General features: G+C 29.7%; 1 protein-coding gene across 1 annotated transcript; it reads right to left on the reverse strand.

Annotated features, from left to right (window-relative positions):
• Window positions 1–210: 210 nt before the first annotated feature.
• On the reverse strand, window positions 211–18,105 carry LOC113381900 (brain-specific homeobox protein-like). The gene is made up of 5 exons (XM_026620549.1): window positions 17,806–18,105; window positions 12,537–12,720; window positions 11,822–11,947; window positions 11,555–11,755; window positions 211–449 (listed from the first exon to the last, which is right to left on the reverse strand). The coding sequence occupies exons 1-5, from the start codon at window positions 18,103–18,105 to the stop codon at window positions 211–213; spliced, it is 1,050 nt and encodes a 349-aa protein (XP_026476334.1).
• Window positions 18,106–27,214: the final 9,109 nt, after the last annotated feature.

Genomic DNA, 27,214 nt, shown 5'->3' on the forward strand with positions numbered 1-27,214 from the left:
ATTATTTTTCATTTTAGAGATCAAAGTCTTTCATATTACTTCCAAGCCCAGCTTGAATATTAATGTGTGCAAACCTGATTGCGAGAACTTGTAAACAAACCAATACTGCGTTTGTCTTATTTTGTCAAATTTTTGCTATGAATATATTAGAATATATTAGATATATAGGAGTCTTCTTATTATTAACTCATAACTTTCATCAAACACCTATTATTTTTGCGAATGCATGTAATCTGTATGATGATCTCGGACAACTGTCGACATATCAACATGTCGATGATGGTTGGTAGAAGGGTCACCAATTATGTCAACATCGCTGTCGTCTTCGGAGTTGTCGGAGATGTCGGAGTTGCAACGGTTTGTTGTTGGTGAACCGTCTGCAAGTTGCCGAAGTTGGGAGGCGGATTCCACGGACAACTGGCGGCCGCTGAAGTCTACAGGCTCGGAACCTGAAAATAAAAATTACTGTAAAGAAATAATTCTTTTCATTTGTTATAAAATTTCTGAACATTGATTCATATGGATAGCAGAAGATGGGCTTCACCATGATTTAGTAAGTAGAACTATAAGATTTTTAACATAGGGTCCAAGCTTGTGTATCACTTTGAATAGCTGGATGTCAAGCAGTAGCGAAATCGATTTTCACTTTGAAATATAGATACTCATATGCCACATGCTTTCAAGCAAAAATAATTCTTGGCCACATTTCTGCAATATCCCAATTAAAAAGACAACCGTGGAGTTAGAACGCTTCTTATGGCGTTCAGTATTACAACTAAATTATATGCCAGATAGTAAGGATAATTAATGAATTGCCTAGTAATAACGTCGTTCATAGTAATAAGCAGAAATTCTGACTACATTAAAATAACAAACTAGTGGTGTATAGCATCGTGCCTTAAGGCAAATTGCTGGAACCGTACCGTAACGAAATGTTCGAGGAATATTGAATGTTTCAAATAGATTATTATAAATATTGTAACATTGTCTATTATTTATAAGAATTATATAAACTGAAAAAAAATGAAAAAAAAAATTGAAACAAACAAATTTTTTTGCCAAAAGCAATTATTTTGTTGAAACAAGCAGAAAGCTCTTTGAATCATTCAAATCGGACGCTTAGTTCTCTCAAAAACTGCAATTTTTGCACATTTAGCTCTGTATCTTTGAAATGGCTGGACCTGCCTTCGCCAAAAACTAATCACCTCTTCTCCTAATCGTTACAAATTGAATATTTTTTAGATCATTCAAATCAGATATTCCGTTCTCTCAAAAACTCTATTTGTATTTTCTGCATTCTTTGCTTTGTATCTCCGTAACGGTTGGACCTGCCTTTGCCAAAAACTAATCAGCACATCTTCCTATCAACAGGAATCGAATGCTTTTTGAACTATTCAAATCGGTTAATCCGTGCGCTCGAAAACGTGGATGAAAAAATGCGGACATACAAAACACACACACACACTCACATCCATTTTTTTGAGGTATGCCAAAATGTTCAAAAACCTTCAAAACGTCGAAAAATGCAAAAATTTTAGTTTTCGATTTTCGGCCCATTACTATAACTACCCTACGGGAAGTTAAAAAATGCAGCAAAGCTTATCAAAACAGTATGATGATATTGTTCGTACTTTTATTGGGAAATTAAGGTATCTTTTTTATTGTTCTTTAATTTAAATTGGTCTCAAAAGCCAAAAATAACTAGTTGAAGGTGCATTTAGCCTGAAGGCAAGTTGCATGAACTTCCCGAAATGTGTAAATAGTATACTTAATCGATCCAATTTTAGAATAAGCAACTTGATCTGCCTTTAACAATATTTTTTTATTTTATAATTATTAAGAAATTTATATTTATCACTATCATTGATTATAAAAAAAAATATTTTTATTCTTTTTTATTATTTTTAATATAATAATCTGAATACATAAGTGGTTCTCATTGTGACAAAATTGTATCGACGCATACGATTATTTTCCAAATTGTAGAAAACGATGATAATTATTATAACTTGATTAAAGTAAAGAATTTCTTGGTCATTTCACGACCTTGGAGACGAAGTATATTTTCTAGGCAGAGGCTTCATATGTTTTTGATTTTTCAAAATCGGTTCGGTAGGATGAGCTTAAATGTGGACGAAAATTTAACACTTTTTTTCAACAGTTAATTACAAGAAAATGGCTCGGTAGATTTTCACCTAAAATTAATCAGTACCATTCCCAACTAATATCTTTCGAACAGTTTTTGATTTTTCAAAATCGGTTCGGTAGGATGAGCTTAAATGTGGACGAAAATTTAACACTTTTTTTCAACAGTTAATTACAAGAAAACGGCTCGGTAGATTTTCACCTAAAATTAATCAGCATCATTCCCAACTAATATCTTTCGAACAGTTTTTGATTTTTCAAAATCGGTTCGGTAGGATGAGCTTAAATGTGGACGAAAAATTAACACTTTTTTTCAACAGTTAATTACAAGAAAACGGCTCGGTAGATTTTCACCTAAAATTAATCAGCATCATTCCCAACTAATATCTTTCGAACAGTTTTTGATTTTTCAAAATCGTTCGGTAGGATGAGCTTAAATGTGACGAAAATTTAACACTTTTTTTCAACAGTTAATTACAAGAAAACGGCTCGGTAGATTTTCACCTAAAATTAATCAGCATCATTCCAAACTAATATCTTTCGAACAGTTTTTGATTTTTCAAAATCGGTTCGGTAGGATGAGCTTAAATGTGGACGAAAATTTAACACTTTTTTTCAACAGTTAATTACAAGAAAACGGCTCGGTAGATTTTCACCTAAAATTAATCAGCATCATTCCCAAATGATATCTTTCGAACAGTTTTTGATTTTCAAAATCGGTTCGGTAGGATGAGCTTAAATGTGGACGAAAATTTAACACTTTTTTTCAACAGTTAATTACAAGAAAACGGCTCGGTAGATTTTCACCTAAAATTAATCAGCATCATTCCCAAATGATATCTTTCGAACAGTTTTTGATTTTCCAAAATCGGTTCGGTAGTATGGAGCTTAAATGTGGACGAAAATTTAACACTTTTTTTCAACAGTTAATTACAAGAAAACGGCTCGGTAGATTTTCACCTAAAATTAATCAGCATCATTCCCAACTAATATCTTTCGAACAGTTTTTGATTTTTCAAAATCGGTTCGGTAGGATGAGCTTAAATGTGGACGAAAATTTAACACTTTTTTTCAACAGTTAATTACAAGAAAACGGCTCGGTAGATTTTCACCTAAAATTAATCAGCATCATTCCCAACTAATATCTTTCGAACAGTTTTTTGATTTTTCAAAATCGGTTCGGTAGGATGAGCTTAAATGTGGACGAAAATTTAACACTTTTTTTCAACAGTTAATTACAAGAAAACGGCTCGGTAGATTTTCACCTAAAATTAATCAGCATCATTCCCAATGATATCTTTCGAACAGTTTTTGATTTTCCAAAATCGGTTCGGTAGGATGAGCTTAAATGTGGACGAAAATTTAACACTTTTTTTCAACAGTTAATTACAAGAAAACGGCTCGGTAGATGTTCACCTAAAATTAATCAGCATCATTCCCAACTAATATCTTTCGAACAGTTTTTGATTTTTCAAAATCGGTTCGGTAGGATGAGCTTAAATGTGGACGAAAATTTAACACTTTTTTTCAACAGTTAATTACACAGAAAACGGCTCGGTAGATTTTCACCTAAAATTAATCAGCATCATTCCCAAATGATATCTTTCGAACAGTTTTTGATTTTTCAAAATCGGTTCGGTAGGATGAGCTTGAATGTGGACGAAATTTAACACTTTTTTTCAACAGTTAATTACAAGAAAACGGCTCGGTAGATTTTCACCTAAAATAATCAGCACCATTCCCAACTAATATCTTCGAACAGTTTTTGATTTTTTTAAAATCGTTCGGTAGGATGAGCTTAAATGTGGACGAAAAGTTTTTTTCAAATTACAAAGAAACGGCTTGGCAGATCGTTGCACAAAACTGACAAACGATAGTCCTCACCGAAATACATCAAATGGCTTGTTAAATTTCTAAAATCGGTTCAGGCGTTTTTGAGAAAACGTCGATCAAAAGTCTAATTTTGACAAATGCCAAAAAGACCATACTGATTTTTGCAAACTTTGACGAATTTTTAAAGCTAAACCAGTTGTCGTAGGCCGTAATATTTTAGTATGACCTAGAAAAACTATGGTATCTATCGTCAAAAAAATAATCATAAAAATCGTCGAAATTTTTTTTTAAAACTTTATTACAAGAAAACGGCCCGGCCGATCTTTACCAAAAACTAATCAGCACGATTCCCAACCAATATCTATCGAACGGTTTTTGAATTTTCAGAATCGATTCAGAGTTGCGGGCTAAAACGTGGACGAAAAATTTTTCACTTTTCTGCAATTTACAAAGAAACGGCCCGGCCGTTCGCCGCAAAAACTCAGAGACGATAGTCCTCATCGAGATACATCAAATGGCTTTTAAATTTTTGAAATCGGTCCAGCCGTTTTGGGAGAAAACGTCGATTTACGGCAAAAAATCTGTTCACACACACACACCACACACACATACACAACACCACACACACACACACACACATACTTTTTCCAAATTTGGTCTCATTCGATTCAAAATGGCTTGAAACGTCCAGAAAACATAAAATTAGCGATTCGGATTTTTTGATGAAAACATAAACTTCTCCTTCGGGAAGTTAATAAAATCAATTTCACTCTAATCTTTCATTTAACTCCTTTCATTTAACTCCTTGGTATTAATGCCCATTAAGAATACTTATCAAAAGTATTTAATCAAATAAAAATAAATTATGATAAAATGACAAAGAATCAAAGAATCTAACATTGTCAATTATATATTCTTTAGCCTTGATGTTTTTATATGAATTGTAGAATTGATTGTGACTAGACTGTGAATTTTGGTAATGAAATATTTTTTTCTTCTATTCAACATGGCGATTGTTGATTTGATTTTTATAATATTATTCCAAGTTCTATTTGTGCAGGTTTAAAGATTGCGATAGTGCATATTGTAAATGTAACGTCTTGTAAGACTAAACCAATTAAGTTTCCAAGAGAGGATGAAATTAACTTGTTAATAGAACTAATGGAGTATTCTCTTAAGTTTAAACAAGAAGCGACGAAGGGAAAATGTGGTTCAATTTTCTTAGAACATGTTACTTCCTAAGTTTCCTTGACGAAATCATGCAATTAAATTAAAGTTGAACCGAAGACCACGAACTTAAGCGGTTTGATTACTTTGAAGGAGCTACAAGATGCGACGGAAAATTATATTTTGGTGGAGAAGATTATAATTTCCCGTATTTATGGTAATATACATTGATGATGAGACAAATCACGATCTGGAAACGTTATAACTTCAGGAATAAGTTATGAACTCTAGCGTTGTGAAATCCTATTTACACACTTACTATTAATATTCGTTTCACTCATAACAAAAACGTACTTAGATTAGTCATTTATTTTTGTGTCTTTAGTGCATTTGTGCAAAAGCTGTGATTTTTTTTTTTATAATTTAACTGTTATTGATTATCGTTGATTGGTTAAATATTCTGTTGATTGTAGGTAAGAGATTGGTACCAGAAATGTGTTTATAATAATATAATTTAGAAACAACACACATATGTAAAATTTAATAAATACCTTTCAATTTATTCATAGAAGTATAGACTAAAGTCCGAAAAAGGCAAAAAGTATAATTGTATATTTACTTAAATCTCATAAAATTCAAGAGCCCCAAACAATTTTTTATGCCAAACCCTAAGCCACAGTACGCTTCTGTTGAGTATTATCTTATTTTTGTATTTCTTTTATTAATTTACAATTAGAACATTAACTATATTCTGTAAGCTATTTTGTTTCAGATTATTTAAATATAGTTATAGATAGTAGTTAGTCCGAAACGTAATTACTATTAAATATGCCATATTTTTTTAAGTTTTCCTAATTGTGGCGAAGGAGCAGCGAAGCAACGAGTAAATTGAGAAGATTTTCTAATTTGTGATGATAATTAGGATAATTTCATAAAATAAGTTTTATGTTCAATCTTTGAAAGTCATATAGAATATGTACTTCTAAATTTTGTATTATTACTATATTTACTAATTTATTATATATACTATTTAGATAATATAAGGTATTATTGTGGCTTAAGGTTGATAAAATTGTTTTTAATTACTGGATGGATGCCCAAGAACAATTTTATCATATTATTTCACCATCTGAAGTAAAACCTCTCGTTTTATGTATATATATATATATATATATATATATATATATTTAGATAATTTTCTGAGTGTTATATCTTCCGTAATCGCATTCGAAGATTGTGTGCTAATAATGAATTAAATAGTAAATGATTTTAAATATTTAACTTCCCATATGTTATAGTAATCGCAAAAAACTCGAAAATGAAATTTTTTATATATCTTTACGTTTCGAACATTTTGGCATACCTTGGAAAAAATAGAAGTATGTGTTTGTGGGCGTGTGTGTGAATGTATGTATATGCGGATACAATTTTTTGTCGACGATTTCGAGAACTCGGATCAACCATATTCAATGATTCAAAAAACATTGCTGATTAGATTTTGGCAAAGGCAGGGTCAGCCGTACTGCCAAAAACGGTAATTCAAGCAAACAAATATTTATAAAACGTGTTATTTGTATTGACGAAATGAAGAACTGAGGAAGTTTTTGGGAAAACAAGTCTAGCGGTTTCGGAGATCCCATAAAAAAGTGAAAAAAATGCCATTTGGCGGATAAAAATGATTATTAGACATATGCACACCAAATTATCACATATTTTATAGATATTTTAATAATAAAAACAAACTTTGTTAACATTTCTATAGGACCCGTACCAATGTTTATCTGATATACTATAACGCGGCGCCCACGCGCTTCGATATTTCGTTTCTACGCAGCTAACGCATCGCGTTTGCTCTGAAAAGAAGTTCCCAAAATATTTCAAAATATAAAAAAAACGAAATTTCTCAAAAAGGTCAATTTTTTTAAAAAAAATTAAAAAATCCCAAAAATCGATTTTTTTCAGAGTTCTAAAAAAATTGAATCTGTTCTAAAAAAATTATTTTTTAGTACGGGAAGTTCCAGCAATTTGCATTAAGGCACGATCCCATGAACCACTAGTTTATTTTTTTGCATTGATTTATATTATTATTGAACTGTTGTGTTGATTTTACTTAATAATAATTAGTTCTACAGTCGTAAACCCTAGTAGTTGTTCCAATCTCTTTATGTTGAAGTATATTATTACAAAGATACCCAAGTATACGAAGATGTCCATTTTTTTTTTATTATTTTAATAATTTTTACAACTGTCCTGAAACGAACAACAAGTAAAATATTTGACATGAAACTGAAGGCGTTGGCAAAATACAAATCATCTGACCATTGCCAGTGATTTGTCGAAGGTCTTATCTATTGAAGATGTCCAATTGATTTGCACAATCGAAAAAGGCGCTCAGGTGATGAACTGTCAAAAGTCGGGTGTTTAATTCACCTGTAACAGCGACATATCCTGTTGGAAGAACTAAATTGCATGCATTTTTGACGTCACATCTATCATTTTAACAATTCATCTATCTTTGTTTACATTGCCGAATCCAGCCGAATCAGTCTTTGTCGTGTACGTGTACCTTTAGTTCTTTCTCCCGTAACCTTCGAGCTGTGCGGATGTCTGCAGCAAGTGACATGTCGACCACGTGATAAATAATATTATATACGTCCTAAGTAATAATTTTAGTATTTTAAGTGTTTTTATCATTTTATGGTATGAGTTTTAATCCGCAGTGTCCTGGAATTCGCGGAGAGTCATCATTGATAACTTGTTGGTTAGTATTAAAATATGAAATTGATCTATAAATTGTCACGTTATAGATATGAACGAACAATCTCTTGATCATGTGTACTCACTAAATGGCGGAATTCTGGTCTAAAGGCATGAACTTTATGCGAATTTTGAGAGGGCGCAAAAAGGCATTATTTTTAGTATATTTTTATAATTATTAATTGTTTTGAGTATACAAAAAAAATAACTAGTGGGGTGTATGGCATCGTGTCTTAAGGCAAATTGCTGGAACTTCCCCTACCGTAACGAAATGTTCGAGGAATACTGAATGTTTTCAAATAGATTATTATAAATATTGTAACATTGTCTAATATTTATAAGAATTATATAAACTGAATTGGAAAGTTGAAATTATTTGTTTAAAGTATATTAGAACTTTAGTCAGAATTAAAAATAAAATCTGAATTATTTTCAGTATACAAAAAAAAACTTTTTGAAAAAAAAAATTGACAAAAAAATTTTTTGAAACTAATTTTTTTTTTTAAATCAATTATTTTGTTAAAACAAGCAGAAAGTTTTTAATCATTTAAATCGGACGCTTAGTTCTCTCAAAAACTGCCATTTTTGCACATTTAGCTCTGCATCTTCGAAATGGCCGGGCCTGCCTTTGCCAAAAACTAATAACCACTTTTCCCAATCATTAATAATTGAATGTTTTTTAGATCATTCAAATCGGATGCTCCGTTCTCTCAAAAACTCGATTTCTATTTTCTGCACTCTTTGCTCTTTATCTCCGTAACTGCTAGACCTGTCTTTGCTAAAAACTAATCAGCACATCTCCCTATCAATAGGAATTGAATGTTTTTTGAACCATTCAAATCGGATATACAAAACACTCACACACACAGATACATTTTTTCTAAGGTATGCCAAAATATTCAGTAACTTTCAAAACATGCAAAAATTTTCAATTTCGATTTTTGGACGATTACAATAACATACCCTATGGGAAGTTAAAAATAGCTATAGTTTCAATTCTAAATGAAATGGGGAAACTCAAAAAATTGACACTTGTCGGTGCGCATGATTTTAACCCTCCAAATAATCTGAAGAAATATATATATATTATTAACCTAAAAGAATATCGCCTTCGAATAAACTAAATGCAAGTTACAATCTTTTTTTTCACAAAATATGGACTGTCTGGAAAAGAACTTTTTATGGTATTGTCGATTTTTAAAAAAAGTATTAAAATTGGGATTTGGGGATGGGCGTAGTTTACAGTATAAACTTTATACTGAAGAAAAGACTATAAAGAAGATAGAAGACCCTGTGAAAATTTCATGTAAATAAGTCCAGTAGAAGTAAAAAATCTTAAGTATCATATCGAAAAAGACAGTTTATAAAAAAAACGCATCACTCATCAAAACGCAAAAACTCATCTTGCAAAAAAAAAACGCAAAAACTCATCTTGCTCACGTTTTTTGAAACTTTTAGACTAGAATACATTCTAGACCTTAAGTAACAAACACTACTAAGTATTTGTTAATTCTAATTCATTTGTGTTTATTGCTATTTTGATTCAATATTATCCCATTCAGTTATACATATATATATATATATATATATATATATATATATATATATATATATATATATATATATATATATATATATATATATATGAGAATAAAGAATGTATAGTATATGAGTAACTGTTTTTTGAAATTACACTAAAGATGAGGCACACCATGGTCTCGAAACGTTCGTAATTATTAAATAAATTTGTGTTAAAAATCTGAGTGTTGCTTTGTTCATATTTAATATTTAATATATATATATATATATATATATATATATATATATATATATTTGTTTGTATGAATGTATACAATTATAATATGAACCAAATTGTTCGTTTCGACAAACTAACTCATGGCATATTTAGTGTTTTTTTAAATTGAAGCAAAACTGATTAATTAGTATCATATTCGAATGAACAAGAAAACAAGGTATCTAATATAACATCTTGTTTATTAATTACAAGAATTAGTTGAAACTGCGCCTTTGTTAATATTACACAAATTAATTTGTTTTCCTCCCGTTTAAATTACTTTGAAAGATCATGTGCTAAAATGTTTGGAATTAATAGATAGTATCTTCAATTTTCATTTCAACATCTTAATTATTATAAAAAATGTTTTATGTACATATAACGTAACATAATTATAATTTATTATACATAGAATTCATAATATATTTGTTTTTTTTTTATTTCAGGCTACAGTTTACATTCGGACGCGCCGGGTTGGTTTTAAAAGAATGTGTTTCGATTTTGGTGTTTTAATTTTAAAATGTCTTAGTAGTTATTTTAAAATAAGTATTGTGTTTGTTGTTCAGTTTTAGTGAAGTGATTAACAATTATTAACTGGTGATAGTTAAAAAAAAAAAACTGTTCAGATCCTGGTTATCTGCCTTCTGCAAACTGCTAGGTAAATGATTTTGGTGTTTTAATTTTAAAATGTCTTAGTAGTTATTTTAAAATAAGTATTGTGTTTGTTGTTCAGTTTTAGTGAAGTGATTAACAATTATTAACTGGTGATAGTTAAAAAAAAAAAAACTGTTCAGATCCTGGTTATCTGCCTTCTGCAAACTGCTAGGTAAATGATATTTTTTATTTTCAACTATTTAATTCATAAAATATATTACGTCAGTTTTAATATATTTAATGATTTTTTTTATTTCAGTCAACAAACTGATAGCAGCAGCAGGTTAGTTTATTTCTAATTCTAAGCATGTTGTTAAGAATTTAATCCTATAACAAGTATAGTACATTTATTATACTTATACGTATTTAAATCAAATTTAATTTAAATATTAACAAGCATATTATAGTTTTTTGTATAATATGCTATGTTTGAGTAGTTTTCTCTCATAACAATTAGGAAACAAAACGAGTATAAAACGAAAAATCGTAAGTTCAATTTTTCAATGCATTTACATTCACAAATTTTACGCAGATATAACTTGAATAAATTTATATGCATTAATATTTTTCTGAAGTATTAAATTTGAATTCAATTTCTGCTAAAAGCAGTGATACATAACTTACAGGATTATGAAAATTAAGTGAGATTCGCTAATTCTTATGATACGTTTTTAGAATGTTTTCTAGTTTTTTTTGTAAAAAATAATTTTATAGTTTTGCATTGTATGGATTTTTTCTAAAGGCTTTAATGTGCAGCCCTGGTTTTCTAGTGCAACTACTGCAAAAATAATTTGTTTGACGACTCCTGCCATTAATTTTTTCATTAGAAGATTATTAGGTGCTGGTTTCATGACTTTTTCGTCCCCTGCATTTCGTTGTTATCTGAGATCGATATATATTTTTTGGATAACTACTTTTATGATCTATATCTTTATCTTTTATGATCTTATATTTGGTATTATGATATTTATGTTTTTTTGTTACTATGACATGCGTCCAAAAAGGGATCGTTCAAGTATTACGTAAGCAGATTTAGTACAATTATTTACCCACCCCCATCCCCCATTGTCAGCAAAAGTAAGTAAAACTGTCACCAAAATGTCACAAAATAAGCAAATCAATAAACCCCCCGCTCCCCTATAGTGCTTACGTAATACTTGAACGGCCCCAAAGTGTTAATATGTAATTTGTTTTGAAAATTACCTGTGCTGGTTCCATGATTAGAGGCATTGGTAGTTGTTTCATTACCGACTGTGGCTCTTCTCCGGAGTTGTTTTTTATGTTTCATTCTTCTATTTTGAAACCACGTCTTCACTTGAGTTTCTGATAGACCTAAAGCCCCAGCTAATTCAACTCTTTCCGGAGTTGAGAGATATCGTTGGGCTTCGAAACGTTTCTCTAATCCTACAAATCAAAATAAGTAAATAGGTTATCAAAATTATTTTTCTTCAATTTATAAATTGTAACTACCTGTTAGTTGGGGATCTGAGAAAACTGTTCTCGCTTTTCTTCGCCTACAATGTCTCAGTGCTCCCATTCCTAATGCCAATTCATGCGCAGTTCCACCAAAAAGTGGACCTCCTGGAAAACTCAGTCCTGCTGATAACAAAAATATCGAAAATAGTTATTTATGAATAGCAACAAAAAGTTTGGATGTGGAAATGTAAATAATAAAATATCCCGATCAAAACCATTCGGTTCACATATTTTTTTTTAAACCGAACTTTCTATAATTTAATTTTTGTTTGAAGTTATGAATATTGGTAAAAATCCTTGAAGACATCAAGAACATCATTTTTTGAGAAATATTGAGAGCTGAATTAATAGAACATTATTATAAAAAAATCTGAAAAATTTAAATTAAGGTTTTGCATTTAACAGTACATTTTGATCATTTAAGAGTACATTTTGATTATTAATACTAATATAGAACTGAAAAATAATTGTTCTTACATTTCATTATATTGTTATTACATTGATTTAAAACTAGGTTGCTTAGTCAAGTATTTATGATTTGTTGTATTTGCACAGTACAGTGCATTTGAATTGAAAAGAGGCCAAATTCTTCAACCAGATTTCATCGACTATTTCTTTATCAATGTAATTTTTAATTACAAAATTTTCAGATTTCATTTGTTTAGCTTTTTTACATTTTTTACGTTTTAAATACTATTTGGGCTATTACCTTGTGTTATAAAATAAGGGTCGACGCTTTTGTAAGGTGAGACTCCTGCAGGATGGCCATTTGTAGAATTATTTAAATAGGCTCCTAGAGCCATTTGAAAATAAGATCCTTCGGCATAATGTGGTCCTTGATAAGGTCCCGTACTTGCGTAATATAGGGGTGAATCGTTATTTGTTGTGTACACCTAGAATTTAATTTGAAAAGTGCTAATTTAGATAATAAAATAGAGACAAATTGGAGTTCTAAGAAAAAGATACTTGCAAGAATCTTTACATTCGTATGAAATATCTACGCAGTGTACATTAGTTAGAATTAATGTTCTTGTAAAATCTTACTTGGCTCATCGATATCACTACCGCGAAAGAAATCATACTTGATTCTTATTGGACAATGAAAAATCTTATTTCTTTTTAGTACTTCACTCTAAAATATTAAATTATTTGTTTCATAAACTAGGTTTTTGACAAAATCTTAATTTATTATATAATTAATAAATTAATTATTTGATATCTATACATCATGCTAATGTCTGTACAACGAATAGTTCAGAATCAAATTAAAACAAAAATAATGGGAACTGTTAATTCCCAATATGTTTCTGTTTTCATTTGATCGTTTTACTTTTTACATATCTCTTTATTTAGGAAACGATTACTATTATTGCTTATTAACTTCCCGAAGGAGAAGTTTATGTTTTCATCAAAAAATCCGAATCGCTAATTTTATGTTTTCTGGACGTTTCAAGCCATTTTGAATCGAATGAGACCAAATTTGGAAAAAGTATGTGTGTGTGTGTGTGTGTGTGTGTGTGTGTATGTGTGTGTGTGTGTGTGTGAACAGATTTTTTGCCGTAAATCGACGTTTTCTCCAAAACGGCTGGACCGATTTCAAAAATTTAAAAGCCATTTGATGTATCTCGATGAGGACTATCGTCTCTGAGTTTTGTGCGGCGAACGGCCGGGCCGTTTCTTTGTAAATTGCAGAAAAGTGAAAAATTTTTCGTCCACGTTTTAGCCCGCAACTCTGAATCGATTCTGAAAATTCAAAAACCGTTCGATAGATATTGGTTGGGAATCGTGCTGATTAGTTTTGGTAAAGATCGGCCGGGCCGTTTTCTTGTAATAAAGTTTTAAAAAAAAAAATTTCGACGATTTTTATGATTATTTTTTTGACGATAGATACCATAGTTTTCTAGGTCATACTAAAATATTACGGCCCTACGACAACTGGTTTAGCTTTAAAAATTCGTCAAAGTTTGCAAAAATCAGTATGGTCTTTTTGGCATTTGTCAAAATTAGACTTTTGATCGACGTTTCTCAAAAACGCCTGAACCGATTTTAGAAATTTAAAAGCCATTTGATGTATTTCGGTGAGGACTATCGTTTGTCAGTTTTGTGCAACGATCTGCCAAGCCGTTTCTTTGTAATTTGAAAAAAACTTTTCGTCCACATTTAAGCTCATCCTACCGAACGATTTTAAAAAATCAAAAACTGTTCGAAAGATATTAGTTGGGAATGGTGCTGATTAATTTTAGGTGAAAATCTACCGAGCCGTTTTCTTGTAATTAACTGTTGAAAAAAAGTGTTAAATTTTCGTCCACATTCAAGCTCATCCTACCGAACCGATTTTGAAAAATCAAAAACTGTTCGAAAGATATCATTTGGGAATGATGCTGATTAATTTAGGTGAAAATCTACCGAGCCGTTTTCTTGTAATTAACTGTTGAAAAAAAGTGTTAAATTTTCGTCCACATTTAAGCTCATCCTACCGAACCGATTTTGAAAAATCAAAAACTGTTCGAAAGATATTAGTTGGGAATGATGCTGATTAATTTTAGGTGAACATCTACCGAGCCGTTTTCTTGTAATTAACTGTTGAAAAAAAGTGTTAAATTTTCGTCCACATTTAAGCTCATCCTACCGAACCGATTTTGGAAAATCAAAAACTGTTCGAAAGATATCATTTGGGAATGATGCTGATTAATTTTAGGTGAAAATCTACCGAGCCGTTTTCTTGTAATTAACTGTTGAAAAAAAGTGTTTAAATTTTCGTCCACATTTAAGCTCATCCTACCGAACCGATTTTGAAAAATCAAAAACTGTTCGAAAGATATTAGTTGGGAATGATGCTGATTAATTTTAGGTGAAAATCTACCGAGCCGTTTTCTTGTAATTAACTGTTGAAAAAAAGTGTTAAATTTTCGTCCACATTTAAGCTCATCCTACCGAACCGATTTTGAAAATCAAAAACTGTTTGAAAGATATTAGTTGGGAATGATGCTGATTAATTTTAGGTGAAAATCTACCGAGCCGTTTTCTTGTAATTAACTGTTGAAAAAAAGTGTTAAATTTTCGTCCACATTTAAGCTCATCCTACCGAACCGATTTTGGAAAATCAAAAACTGTTCGAAAGATATCATTTGGGAATGATGCTGATTAATTTTAGGTGAAAATCTACCGAGCCGTTTTCTTGTAATTAACTGTTGAAAAAAAGTGTTAAATTTTCGTCCACATTTAAGCTCATCCTACCGAACCGATTTTGGAAAATCAAAAACTGTTCGAAAGATATCATTTGGGAATGATGCTGATTAATTTTAGGTGAAAATCTACCGAGCCGTTTTCTTGTAATTAACTGTTGAAAAAAAGTGTTAAATTTTCGTCCACATTTAAGCTCATCCTACCGAACCGATTTTGAAAAATCAAAAACTGTTCGAAAGATATTAGTTGGGAATGATGCTGATTAATTTTAGGTGAAAATCTACCGAGCCGTTTTCTTGTAATTAACTGTTGAAAAAAAGTGTTAAATTTTCGTCCACATTTAAGCTCATCCTACCGAACCGATTTTGAAAAATCAAAAACTGTTCGAAAGATATTAGTTGGGAATGATGCTGATTAATTTTAGGTGAAAATCTACCGAGCCGTTTTCTTGTAATTAACTGTTGAAAAAAAGTGTTAAATTTTCGTCCACATTTAAGCTCATCCTACCGAACCGATTTTGAAAAATCAAAAACTGTTCGAAAGATATTAGTTGGGAATGATGCTGATTAATTTAGGTGAAAATCTACCGAGCCGTTTTCTTGTAATTAACTGTTGAAAAAAAGTGTTAAATTTTCGTCCACATTTAAGCTCATCCTACCGAACCGATTTTGAAAAATCAAAAACTGTTCGAAAGATATTAGTTGGGAATGGTACTGATTAATTTTAGGTGAAAATCTACCGAGCCATTTTCTTGTAATTAACTGTTGAAAAAAAGTGTTAAATTTTCGTCCACATTTAAGCTCATCCTACCGAACCGATTTTGAAAAATCAAAAACATATGAAGCCTCTGCCTAGAAAATATACTTCGTCTCCAAGGTCGTGAAATGACCAAGAAATTCTTTACTTTAATCAAGTTATAATAATTATCATCGTTTTCTACAATTTGGAAAAATAATCGTATGCGTCGATACAATTTTGTCACAATGAGAACCACTTATGTATTCAGATTATTATATTAAAAATAATAAAAAAGAATAAAAAATATTTTTTTTTATAATCAATGATAGTGATAAATATAAATTTCTTAATAATTATAAAATAAAAAAATATTGTTAAAGGCAGATCAAGTTGCTTATTCTAAAATTGGATCGATTAAGTATACTATTTACACATTTCGGGAAGTTCATGCAACTTGCCTTCAGGCTAAATGCACCTTCAACTAGTTTATTTATTTATTATACGCCAATCGGCTTATGCCCCTACTATTTGTATTTGTATGTGATTGTATGTAGTTTTTTTTAACAATTACTAGGTAGATTAGGGAATGGAACCAATATGAACCATTTGCAAAAAAATCTATTTTAAAACTGTAAATTCTGATTTACAGTGTTCATTAGACTTTATACAAAAACCGACATTAGGAACCGTCTTTTGAACAGATTTTTCCCGGGTTTCGGTTTTGTTCGGTTTCGGCCAGTTTCCAGTTTTCATAGAAAATCTATTTGCTCGAATAGTTTAATAGAAAAATTCCAGTGTTCATAAGTTTTTGGCTTGAATTATTTACTGTTAGATTTTATTGATAATAAATGAAAATTCATATTTTGGCTGCATTTGTCATTTTAAATTTTTCAAAAGTCATTCATACATTGAAAACCGGCATTTTCTACTAAAAACATGTTTTAGAATCTCAAGATTTTTTCCTGAAAACTGGTTTTTGAAAACCGTAAAACCATGTGTATATTTTAATAAATATGATTTCAACGGGGTAAACTTTGAGCTCGGACAAAATCTTGATAATGGACGATAAGTAGAATATTAAAAATTTTTGCTTCAAAATTACAAATGTACCAATATGATAATAAAGTATGACGTATAAATTAAAGAATACATTAAATTCAATGATTTTTATCTTCCCGAAGGAGAAGTTTGTTTTCATCAAAAAATGCAATTTACTAATTTTATGTTTTTTCAATAGAATGATTTTTATCTTCTGAATGGAATGAGACAAAATTTGGAAAAAGTGTGTGCGTGTGCGTGTGCGTGAGGACTGGCGTTTATCAATTTTGCGCGACGATCAGCCAAGCCGTTTCTTTGTAAATAGCAGAAAAGTGAAAAATTTTTCGCCCTCGTTTTTAGCCCGAAATTTTGAATCTATATTAAAAATTCAAAAATCGTTCGAAAAATATTGATTGGGAATCGACCTGATTAGTTTTTGGTAAAGATCAGCCGGACCGTTTTTTGACGGTAGATAGCATAGTCTTGTAGATCATACTAAAATATTACGGCCCTGCAATTCGTTCAATTGTAAAAATTCGTCAAAGTTTACGAAAATTAGTATCGTTTATTATTATCGTCAAAATTTGACCTTTATTTGACGTTTTTTTCGCCTGAACCGATTTCAAAAATTTAAAAGCCAATCGATGTATTTCGATGTGGATTATAATTTCTCGGTTTTGAGCGGCCATCGGCTGAGCCGTTTCTTTGTAAATAGCAGAAAAATGAAAAATTTTTGTCCACGTTTTAGTTCTCAATTCTGAATCGATTTAAAAAATCAAAAATTGTTCGAACCGAATTCAACTGTTTATTAACGAAATTAACTGTCGCAGAAAAAAATGCTGATTTGTATGAAACTTTTCTTACGAATGTATATCATAGTCTTATAGAACATACTAAAATGCTACGGCCCTACGACAAATAGTTTAATGTTAAAAATTCATCGAAGTTTGAGAAAAGTTTTGAGTTTAAATAAACTGATTTTACTTATCGTTAAAAACTAATAATAGGTAACCTACCTGAGGTGGAGGTCCAGTATTATGCTTAATATTCGCGAAAACTTGTTGACTTATACCCCGTCCTTCATTTGAACCATTATTAGAATTGATTCCGGCGGCGTCCAATCTTTTGGTCACTACATTTATCACGTTTCTTTGATTGCCACCAATTTGGCGTTGGCCTACCGCCGTTTGCGTAATATTTTCCTCATGAGGTGCCTTTTTGTCTGTGGCGGTTTGTTCGGCGTTGGAAGATCGGAATAATATGTCTTCTATTAGGAATGGCGTTTTTGCTATACCATTTGTCAATTGCATAGACATGGTGGAAGAATCTGATTTTTAAGTAAAAGGTAATAGAAATAAAATGCAGATTGTATTATTATTATATCAAATCATCAAATATCAGTGCTGATTAATAACTGCCATTTTTTTAATTTTACCACTTTCGTTCAATGTTCATTTTTTTAAACACATATTTCATTTAGATTACACTTATCATAGTTAATATGTTCAGGTAAATAGAAAAAAATATTAACAGTTCTTATTGTATAAATTTTACAATAGATAATATCTAAATAGGCAAACTTAATGTTATATAATTAATAGTTCTCAATTATCAGTTCACATTGTTTTGAAAGTAATTTTGATGTGATTTATTGTTTCTGATGTGACCAAATAAAAGTATTCACGTTGTCTAATGTTTATAACACATCACAATAAATACCACTGCAATCACTAATTATTATTACCACCAAAACTGAATTTAGAGTTTAGAATACTTTATTACAAAAATTATTGGTTCACATCATTAAACATTTAATCGTCTATAATAACAGATTTATAGTAACTGATTTCGCCGATCACAATTGACATTTCGTGCTCGTTTAAGCGCGGCACCCACTACATGAAAATCCTTGCTAAATCTCAATAAGGGTTGCTCTTTCGCGATTGGTTGCATGGTAAGGGATGATTTTATCTCCGATTGGCTGTTGACTTTAGGGAGGAGCTTATGAATTTTCCTACCCCGAGAAATTGTGATGTACGTGATTATGAAGTATATATGTGTGAGATTTTGCAAGGGATGTTATTAGTTAATTTTTGTCAGTATAACATTTATATTATGTGCTTTATGGAATTATGTACTCATTAGGTTATGAAGATTAAATGTTAAAAAATGATAATGAAATACTGTATATTGCGAGACAATGAATCAAAATATGTTTTAACAATATTAAAATATGGTATGGGAAAGCAGTTTAAATACGATAAACATGGATTTATAATGATGGTTGTCGGTGGTCGTTTTTAGAGGATTGAGTTTCACGCCGTTTTTCTTAAAACTTAAAACCAGGATTTTTTTCCACGGCCCGCCGAGTATTTTTCAACTACAAATTATTGTCTAGATATCTTATCAAATACGGCTATAAAGGCTTTTGTTTATGAAAAAGCTTCAATTTTATTCAAAAAAATGTTCCAGTTTTTGAGAGAAAACTGTAAATTTTTGAAATCTCACTCGATTCGCTAAGCATCTACGAACTCTAATTATCAATGTAATTTCTGTTAGCTGCCCCTTTCATTTTTATACCACATATTTATACATTCAGATTTAGTTACTTATCTATTCTACTCATAATTTTCTAGAAATATTCCTTGTGGCTACACATTTGCCGGGTCAGCTAGTATATATATATATATATATATATATAAATTACGTATGGCCCGCCATAAAATTTTAAAATTTAAATTGGCCCGTAGTTGCTCGTCCTTGCACTAGATATATATGAATTTATATTTTCTGCGTTGTACATGTTTCTGAAAAAGATTTTCAAAAGTCTCAGTTTATTACTTACTGTTTCAAGATTTTTATCAATGGGTAAATAAGTTATCTCAATCAAAACTACCCTATTATCACTATTATTTTGAACTTTTTCAGTTCATTTTCTTAAAATTTACTATTATTAAAATAATTTTAAAAGTACTACTATTATCTGTTTAATCATCAAGAACATTGTTATTTAAAAAAAAACTGGTATCAAATTAATGACATATTATTGAAAATCTTCTATGAATCGCAAAATGTGTTGGTAAGCGCATAACACAACAAGGCCTAGACCAATTTGGCCAATTCTTTTCCAAAATCGAATAATTGCCGGGAAAACCCTAAAAGCAGCCCTTTTCTCACATACAAACGTTTTCTAACTGAAACGTAGAATCAATTTGAGCTTTAATTTTTTTTATAATGCGTAAATAAATAAGGTGAATTAGAGAATTTATAAAGGTAAACTGGTGGAGAGGTAAATTGGAGGATATGTAAAATGATAGAGAGGAGAACTGGTAGATAGACGAATATGCAGACAAATAAACAGGTTGACAGGTTAAATGGTAAGCACGGAATGACAGGTAAATTTGTAGGCCGGTAAAATGGTAGATTGATGAAAAGGTTGATAGGTAAATTATTAGATTAATTGTTAAACAGGTAAATTGTTCAACAGGTAAATTATTGAACAGGTTAATTGGTAGATTTATAACGGGATGACAGGTAAATTGGAAAGCAGGTAAATTGATTGACAAGTAAAATGGTATATTGATCAACAAGTTGTTAGGTAAATTCGTAGGCAGATAGTAGTAACGTTAAACTAAATCTAACAAATACACATATTTGTTCAACTTTTTAGTTTAAACTAAATCACGACAAAGCGTGAACGGGTACAGCTAGTATTCAAAATTTAAGCACTTTAAGTATTTTATAATGCGAATGAGAGATTGTTATTTGTCCTCGAAAATTGAGTAAAATAATGAATAAATGCGCTATATTTTACAATATTATTGTGGTGAAGAAAAGTATGCTGTGTAGACTTGGGAAAAAAATTACTGTATACGGTAATAGTACTTCATGGAAATCTGCGGAAAAGGTTTGTTAGCTTCGTTTTAGTAATTTTGATGAGAATGATACTCCACGCTTTGCTAGTCCAATCATTAAAAAAGTTGATGCTTTTTGGAAAAGTCCGGCAAGTTAAATATATCAGCACTGTCGACAACGGTATGGACCTAACTATTGACTAGAAAACTGTTTTGAACCAATTACAATTTCCCGAGTTAAGCGCAAAAAACCGAATAGACCGAAGTAACATCTGTGATATGCTGATGAAATACAATGAAATCTGAAGCATTTCATAACTAAAGATCACATATAATCGCAGGCGAAAAAGATCATGATTAAGTGATGATGGGCGACCAAAGTTTTCACAAACCCAGAATTGACATCGAAAAAGGAGATGCTGTGTTTGTGGTGAGACTAAAGGAAATTGTCAATCGTGAGCAACTTCCAGTTGGTCAGACAATAGATTCAAGACTCTACTGTAAATAACAAGAGATTACGCAAGACATTTAAGAGAAAACGGCTAGAATTGAAGGTATTGTCTTTTATTATGACAATGCTCAATCATATACTTTTTTTGATAATCTTAAAAGCAGCGAAAAATTGCTTGAAAAATTTTGATGCATCAACCGAATAATCCAGATATAGCACTTTCTGACTGACACTTATTACGATCTCTGCAGAACTTTTTTAAGGGGAGTTAAACTGATTCTAAGGAGCCTTGAAAAACACTTGATACAGTTTATCAATTAGATACGACAGAAGTTCTATACCGATGGCATCATGATTCTTTCCAACAAATGGCAAAACAATGTCGATAATAAAGGTGCAATTTTTTTATAAAAATATCTTTGGAATAACCAAGAAAATCTACTTTGATCTTAATGGGGAGCTAACCCAATTAATAATATTATAAATATAATGAATCCTACTTTCTCATATGCTTTTATACAACAGCAAGAAGTTCATTAATGAATGAGTAATAACAATTAACAATTATTTCTAAAACTATTTTTTCTCCTAATAAATCTTCGAATTCGGCCCTTTTCTCTTAAAGAAAAACAGCTCACGCCCATGGCATGGCAGACATCTATAGGCGTATGGCGATTTCATATATTTTTTTTCTGTAAAAATATTTTCTTTTTCGTTTTTATTACATCCTCCACTTTGCGCTTGAATGAGTGGAATATGGCTTTGATTTTTATATGAGGAGCTCAAACATTTCATATCATTCAGAATGATTGAATAAGCATTTTGATGAACCTAATAATAATAAATATTTTTTTCTACTATTTTCTCGTGAATTTTAATAAATATTCCTTAATATGCATTTTTTATTCCTCTACTTATGTTGGGTATATAGCCAAATTACCTGTGAATTCAAAATATTCTATAATATACCTAAATACCTATAGGTAAACAAGTATAGATAAAAAAATATCTACGCGTAAATCATATCAATTTAAATTATATAATAAGTATTATGTATGTAAATTATACTTTTAGTTATACTGACTTAGATGCTTATCTATCACTTATTTAGGAAATATTTTACTTATTTATAATTTATTTATAACAATTAACAATAATAATACATAATGGTAGATAATCCAATATCAAATTACATATATTTTGAAGAACAAGTATACTCAAACCGTATGTAAAATTTGGATTTAGGAAGATAAAAAGTTTTAGTTAAAGTTTAATCTTGGTATATTATATTAGTAGTATTGCAATTTTGCAATAGACTTTACGATTAATTTGTATTTTAGAAAAAAGCTGAAAAAGTATTGACACTCATTACATCCATACTATTATTTTATCAAAGATAAATATTATTTTATTTTATCAAATTATAGGCAGATTATTATCAAACAGTATCACGTATTTTAATGGGACAACATAACTTTAGTTAAATATTTTCTTTATTTTTTCTGTTTTATATTTTGGGAAACTCTCATGTTATCTTCATGAAAAGAGCTCGTTTTGCTACGAAATGATCCAATTCACTTGGAATTGAATCAAAAAGCTTTTGGTCGTAATATACGGCCGTTTGTCAAGGTTTCTACTGTTCCGTAATATATTTCTTAGGTGATATGATTTTCCAATTTTCAATTTCCAAGTTTCAATGCATATAAATTTATTTCACCCTTGTTTTAGTATTTATCAATTAATAAAAATAATATTTATTTATATATATATAAATATTATATTAATTGACTCGGGCTTCGGAGCTATACGTAATTACAAGTTCTCTTACACTAATATTTTATATTTTATCCACATTATCAATAATATACACTGCAATATTCTAAATCTACGTAAAACAAATTTGTTTGTTAAAGACAAATTAGTTTATAGATGTTAGTGCTAACCTATGTGATGCAGGGGACCAAGTCTAATATACATTGATGATAACATAAAATTCTATACCAAATCTGGAAAATTAAAGATTTTTTTTAATTACAATTTGCCACTCTTAGGACATTCGGTAATTGTTTTGACTTTTTATTATATGGATTGGAAAATTAAAGATTAATTTATTATCTTTGTCTTATGTTTGATGTATCACCTTAGAAGGGCTAACTTATATATCTCAACATCAAAATTAACTACTCTAATATTAATAATAATAATTAAATATAAATATTTAGTGTCTCAAGAAACACGCATAAATATTGTAGATAATACGATACCTCCAATAGTTTTTGACTTGCCCAACTTATTGAAACAAAATGATATTCTTGCGTTTTTATTGATGCTGTAATAATAATAATAATACACTTTTGCTTTACCGGTTAATACACTTTTGCTTTCAAAAATAATGAAAGATTATTCTAAAATTGAAATCAAACTTTTTTTAAAGATTATATTCTGCGATCTGTTTATACAAAACAATAAGCCGAGACTAATCGTCGTTTACAGTAATAACATTAATCAACCGAATTTTGCGAGGAATTTTGTTGTTTAGAATTAGCAAGTCGTTGTTTAGACCGGACATGTTTTTGTCATCAAAATATTGAGTATGTGTTTAATCATTGATTTATCATACATTATATTTACTATATATACATATATACACACACACACACACACACACATATATATATATATTAGAGATGGGCTTATCATATCCGAAGCCCGATCGACTCGGATTTAACTCCGCTTCAGGGAGGAGTTATATCCGCTTAACAACTCCACGACTCCGACAACTTTGAAACCGAAATACTCGACACAAATGCGTCGAGTGCGTTGTTTATGCATCTAAGGATTTGCCAATTCCCATTTAATTTTTTTAAATGAAAATTTATGAATAAAATAAAATTAAAAAAATATTAATAAAATAATTTTTCTAAAAAATTCACAAATAAATGACGAGTTGTAAAACTTTTCGGTCGACCACATGATCGACTCAATGACTCGTAATTTTAACAGTGTTGACCAAAGTAAAAACGCAAAACTTTCTTTTGATGAGAAAATAATTGATTTTTGGAATAATTTTATATAAAAATAATGTAGTAAACTTTGTAATAAAAGCAAAACATTTATCATAAAATATTTTTATCAAATAATAATACTTCTGCTTTATAATTTTTTTTTCTGCTATTTCCATTCGAGAATTAATATTATATCAGGTAGTTCGATTAGCATATTATTACTTTTATACAATTATATAATTGTGTAAAAGTAATAATATAATATAAATATTTTTTGCTGCTTAAATACATTGACGTCACTGATATATTTTACACTCTAAAAAGTATTGTTATTTCAGGCTATGAAGAAAACAGACTAAATGTGTCCAAATTCACGGCCAAAGATTGTCGTAGTTAGAAATATGACCCCTCACTATTCAATAAATTATACATTGGAGTTATTCACACTTGAACACAATTTCATTGTTCTGTATCTTTGAAGTAATATTTTTGTATTTTCTGGAAAAAAACGTATACCTAAAAGGTCATAAAACTGCCTGTTTAGAAGACGAGAAAGCGACAGCTTCCTTAGTACCAGTGTTCGCGCCAATCAAAGCATGCGGTTATATTGATATATAAACAAAAAATCATCAGTCTAAAATCACATAATAAATAAAATCAATCAATACGTTATCAAAAAACATATTAAAATTATTGTAAATACACTTATAACTTGTTATTAACATAAAATAAATATTACTAGTTACAAATTATAGTATTTTACAATTGGTCCTTCAAAATTCAATCACAACAACCATTGAAAAAACAACCAGTTTAGGAAAGTCGGATATGACAAATCCGGCGAAACAACTCCACTCGGATTCACTCCGAGGTAGGAGTTGTATCTGAGTGATAACTCCGGAGTGAGTTACCCATCTCTAATATATATATATATATATATATATATATATATATATATATATATATTTTTGAATAGTCTTGAATTTGATGTTGATATATATGTTTAATTTGAGTTTAATAATCGGGCGTAACATCAATAAAAATAGTATGAGTTTTTTTTTAAAAATTTATTTATTTAAAATCCATACGTTTCGGCTAGCATCTTAGCCATCATTCAGTGGTAATCAAGTTAACTATAAAAATTGAAACTAAATAAATTATATGAAAGGAAATTTTGTGGAAAAACAATAATAATAATAATAGTAATAAAACACTTACAATTTTGTATCCTAATATAGCATATGAAACCATTATTAATCCATGGTATGAGTATGTGCACATTGATAAGATATATATTTTTTAACACAAACATCACAAATGGTAAAACACACTAATAATCATGATAACTTAACAAGTTGTCGAAACTATGTATTTACTCTTTGGAGTTTAGGATAGAAATGTCACATTTTTCTCAAAGCAGTTTTTAGCATGTGTTGATATTTTTTGGAAAATTTAAAAGGCGATGGGATTTTGTTATTTTTTAAGGAATTTTGACACGCTATTAAGAAACCACGTGTTCGTTTCGATAAGGGCCGTATTGTCATTGCGTTTATTTATGACTCTGTCGTTATGTAATTATAAAAACAACCCCTCAGCGAATCTTCTTTTAATTGTATTCTCTTCAAAATGTAAAATTTTAGGGTTAAAAAAATCGATATTATGATTTAAATTTTTAATATGCTCAGTTAACATTGTTTTAAATTGCTTAGGATTTTTTGAATTATTTTTGTGTTGATTAAGGCGTTTACTCAGGTCTTAATCAACACAAAAATAATTCAAAAAATCCTAAGCAATTTAAAACAATGTTAACTGAGCATATTAAAAATTTAAATCATAATATCGATTTTTTTAACCCTAAAATTTTACATTTTGAAGAGAATACAATTAAAAGAAGATTCGCTGAGGGGTTGTTTTTACAATTACATAACGACAGAGTCATAAATAAACGCAATGACAATACGGCCCTTATCGAAACGAACACGTGGTTTCTTAATAGCGTGTCAAAATTCCTTAAAAAATAACAAAATCCCATCGCCTTTTAAATTTTCCAAAAAATATCAACACATGCTAAAAACTGCTTTGAGAAAAATGTGACATTTCTATCCTAAACTCCAAAGAGTAAATACATAGTTTCGACAACTTGTTAAGTTATCATGATTATTAGTGTGTTTTACCATTTGTGATGTTTGTGTTAAAAAATATATATCTTATCAATGTGCACATACTCATACCATGGATTAATAATGGTTTCATATGCTATATTAGGATACAAAATTGTAAGTGTTTTATTACTATTATTATTATTATTGTTTTTCCACAAAATTTCCTTTCATATAATTTATTTAGTTTCAATTTTTATAGTTAACTTGATTACCACTGAATGATGGCTAAGATGCTAGCCGAAACGTATGGATTTTAAATAAATAAATTTTTAAAAAAAAACTCATACTATTTTTATTGATGTTACGCCCGATTATTAAACTCAAATTAAACATATATATATATATATATATATATATATATATATATATATATATATATTAGGGTGGTCCTTAATATAGACATTTTCGAATTTCCTTGCTCCCAAGGGCTCAAATAGTTCCAAATTGATAAAAAACAATTCTGTGAAAGTTTTAGCTCTTAATATTGTCTTTTAGATAGAGCGCAATGTAATCAAACTTTGTATATCTTTGTATATATATCCTGTTTTAGTTTGATCACTGTTTTTGTAGATATTTATTATATTTAATATTGATAATAATTTTTTATGTTCTTATCGTTATGACGTAGTTCTAGTTAAGATAACTTAAAATCATAAAATATGTTACATACATTTTGTTATATTTCTCTACTTCTTCCGGCTTGTGGAAATAAAGTACCTAAATAGAATTGTCTGGTGTTTCTAAGCAGAACTATCAACAACCTTTTTTTTAATTTGAACGATTTTTATCTATTTTAGAAGAAAACCAGCTCTATCTATATTCAATTTTTCTCTGACAATATTTTTCTAAAAGTTAAATTCTGTTTTCCTTAAATATCATACGAATCACATGCTGGTTGGTTGCCCATCTATGCAATCAAGGCTCGATTGTTGCCATAATAAGATCAATTTGCG

This window comes from Ctenocephalides felis, unplaced genomic scaffold (genome assembly GCF_003426905.1).
Source record: "Ctenocephalides felis isolate EL2017-DRISC unplaced genomic scaffold, ASM342690v1 CF-g0.4_SCAFFOLD_03192, whole genome shotgun sequence".
Classification (NCBI taxonomy): domain Eukaryota; kingdom Metazoa; phylum Arthropoda; class Insecta; order Siphonaptera; family Pulicidae; genus Ctenocephalides; species Ctenocephalides felis.

Bases quoted from the DNA above. Each gene is read 5' to 3' on its own strand.
- LOC113381900 (XM_026620549.1), bottom strand. From the start codon at position 18,105: ATGTCTATGCAATTGACAAATGGTATAGCAAAAACGCCATTCCTAATA. The intron at 11,948-12,536 runs GTAATAGCCCAA...TGTTATCAGCAG, and splicing joins CCCTTATTTTATAACACAAG to GACTGAGTTTTCCAGGAGGT. The intron at 450-11,554 runs GTAATTTTCAAA...TTTTATTTTCAG, and splicing joins TAATCATGGAACCAGCACAG to GTTCCGAGCCTGTAGACTTC.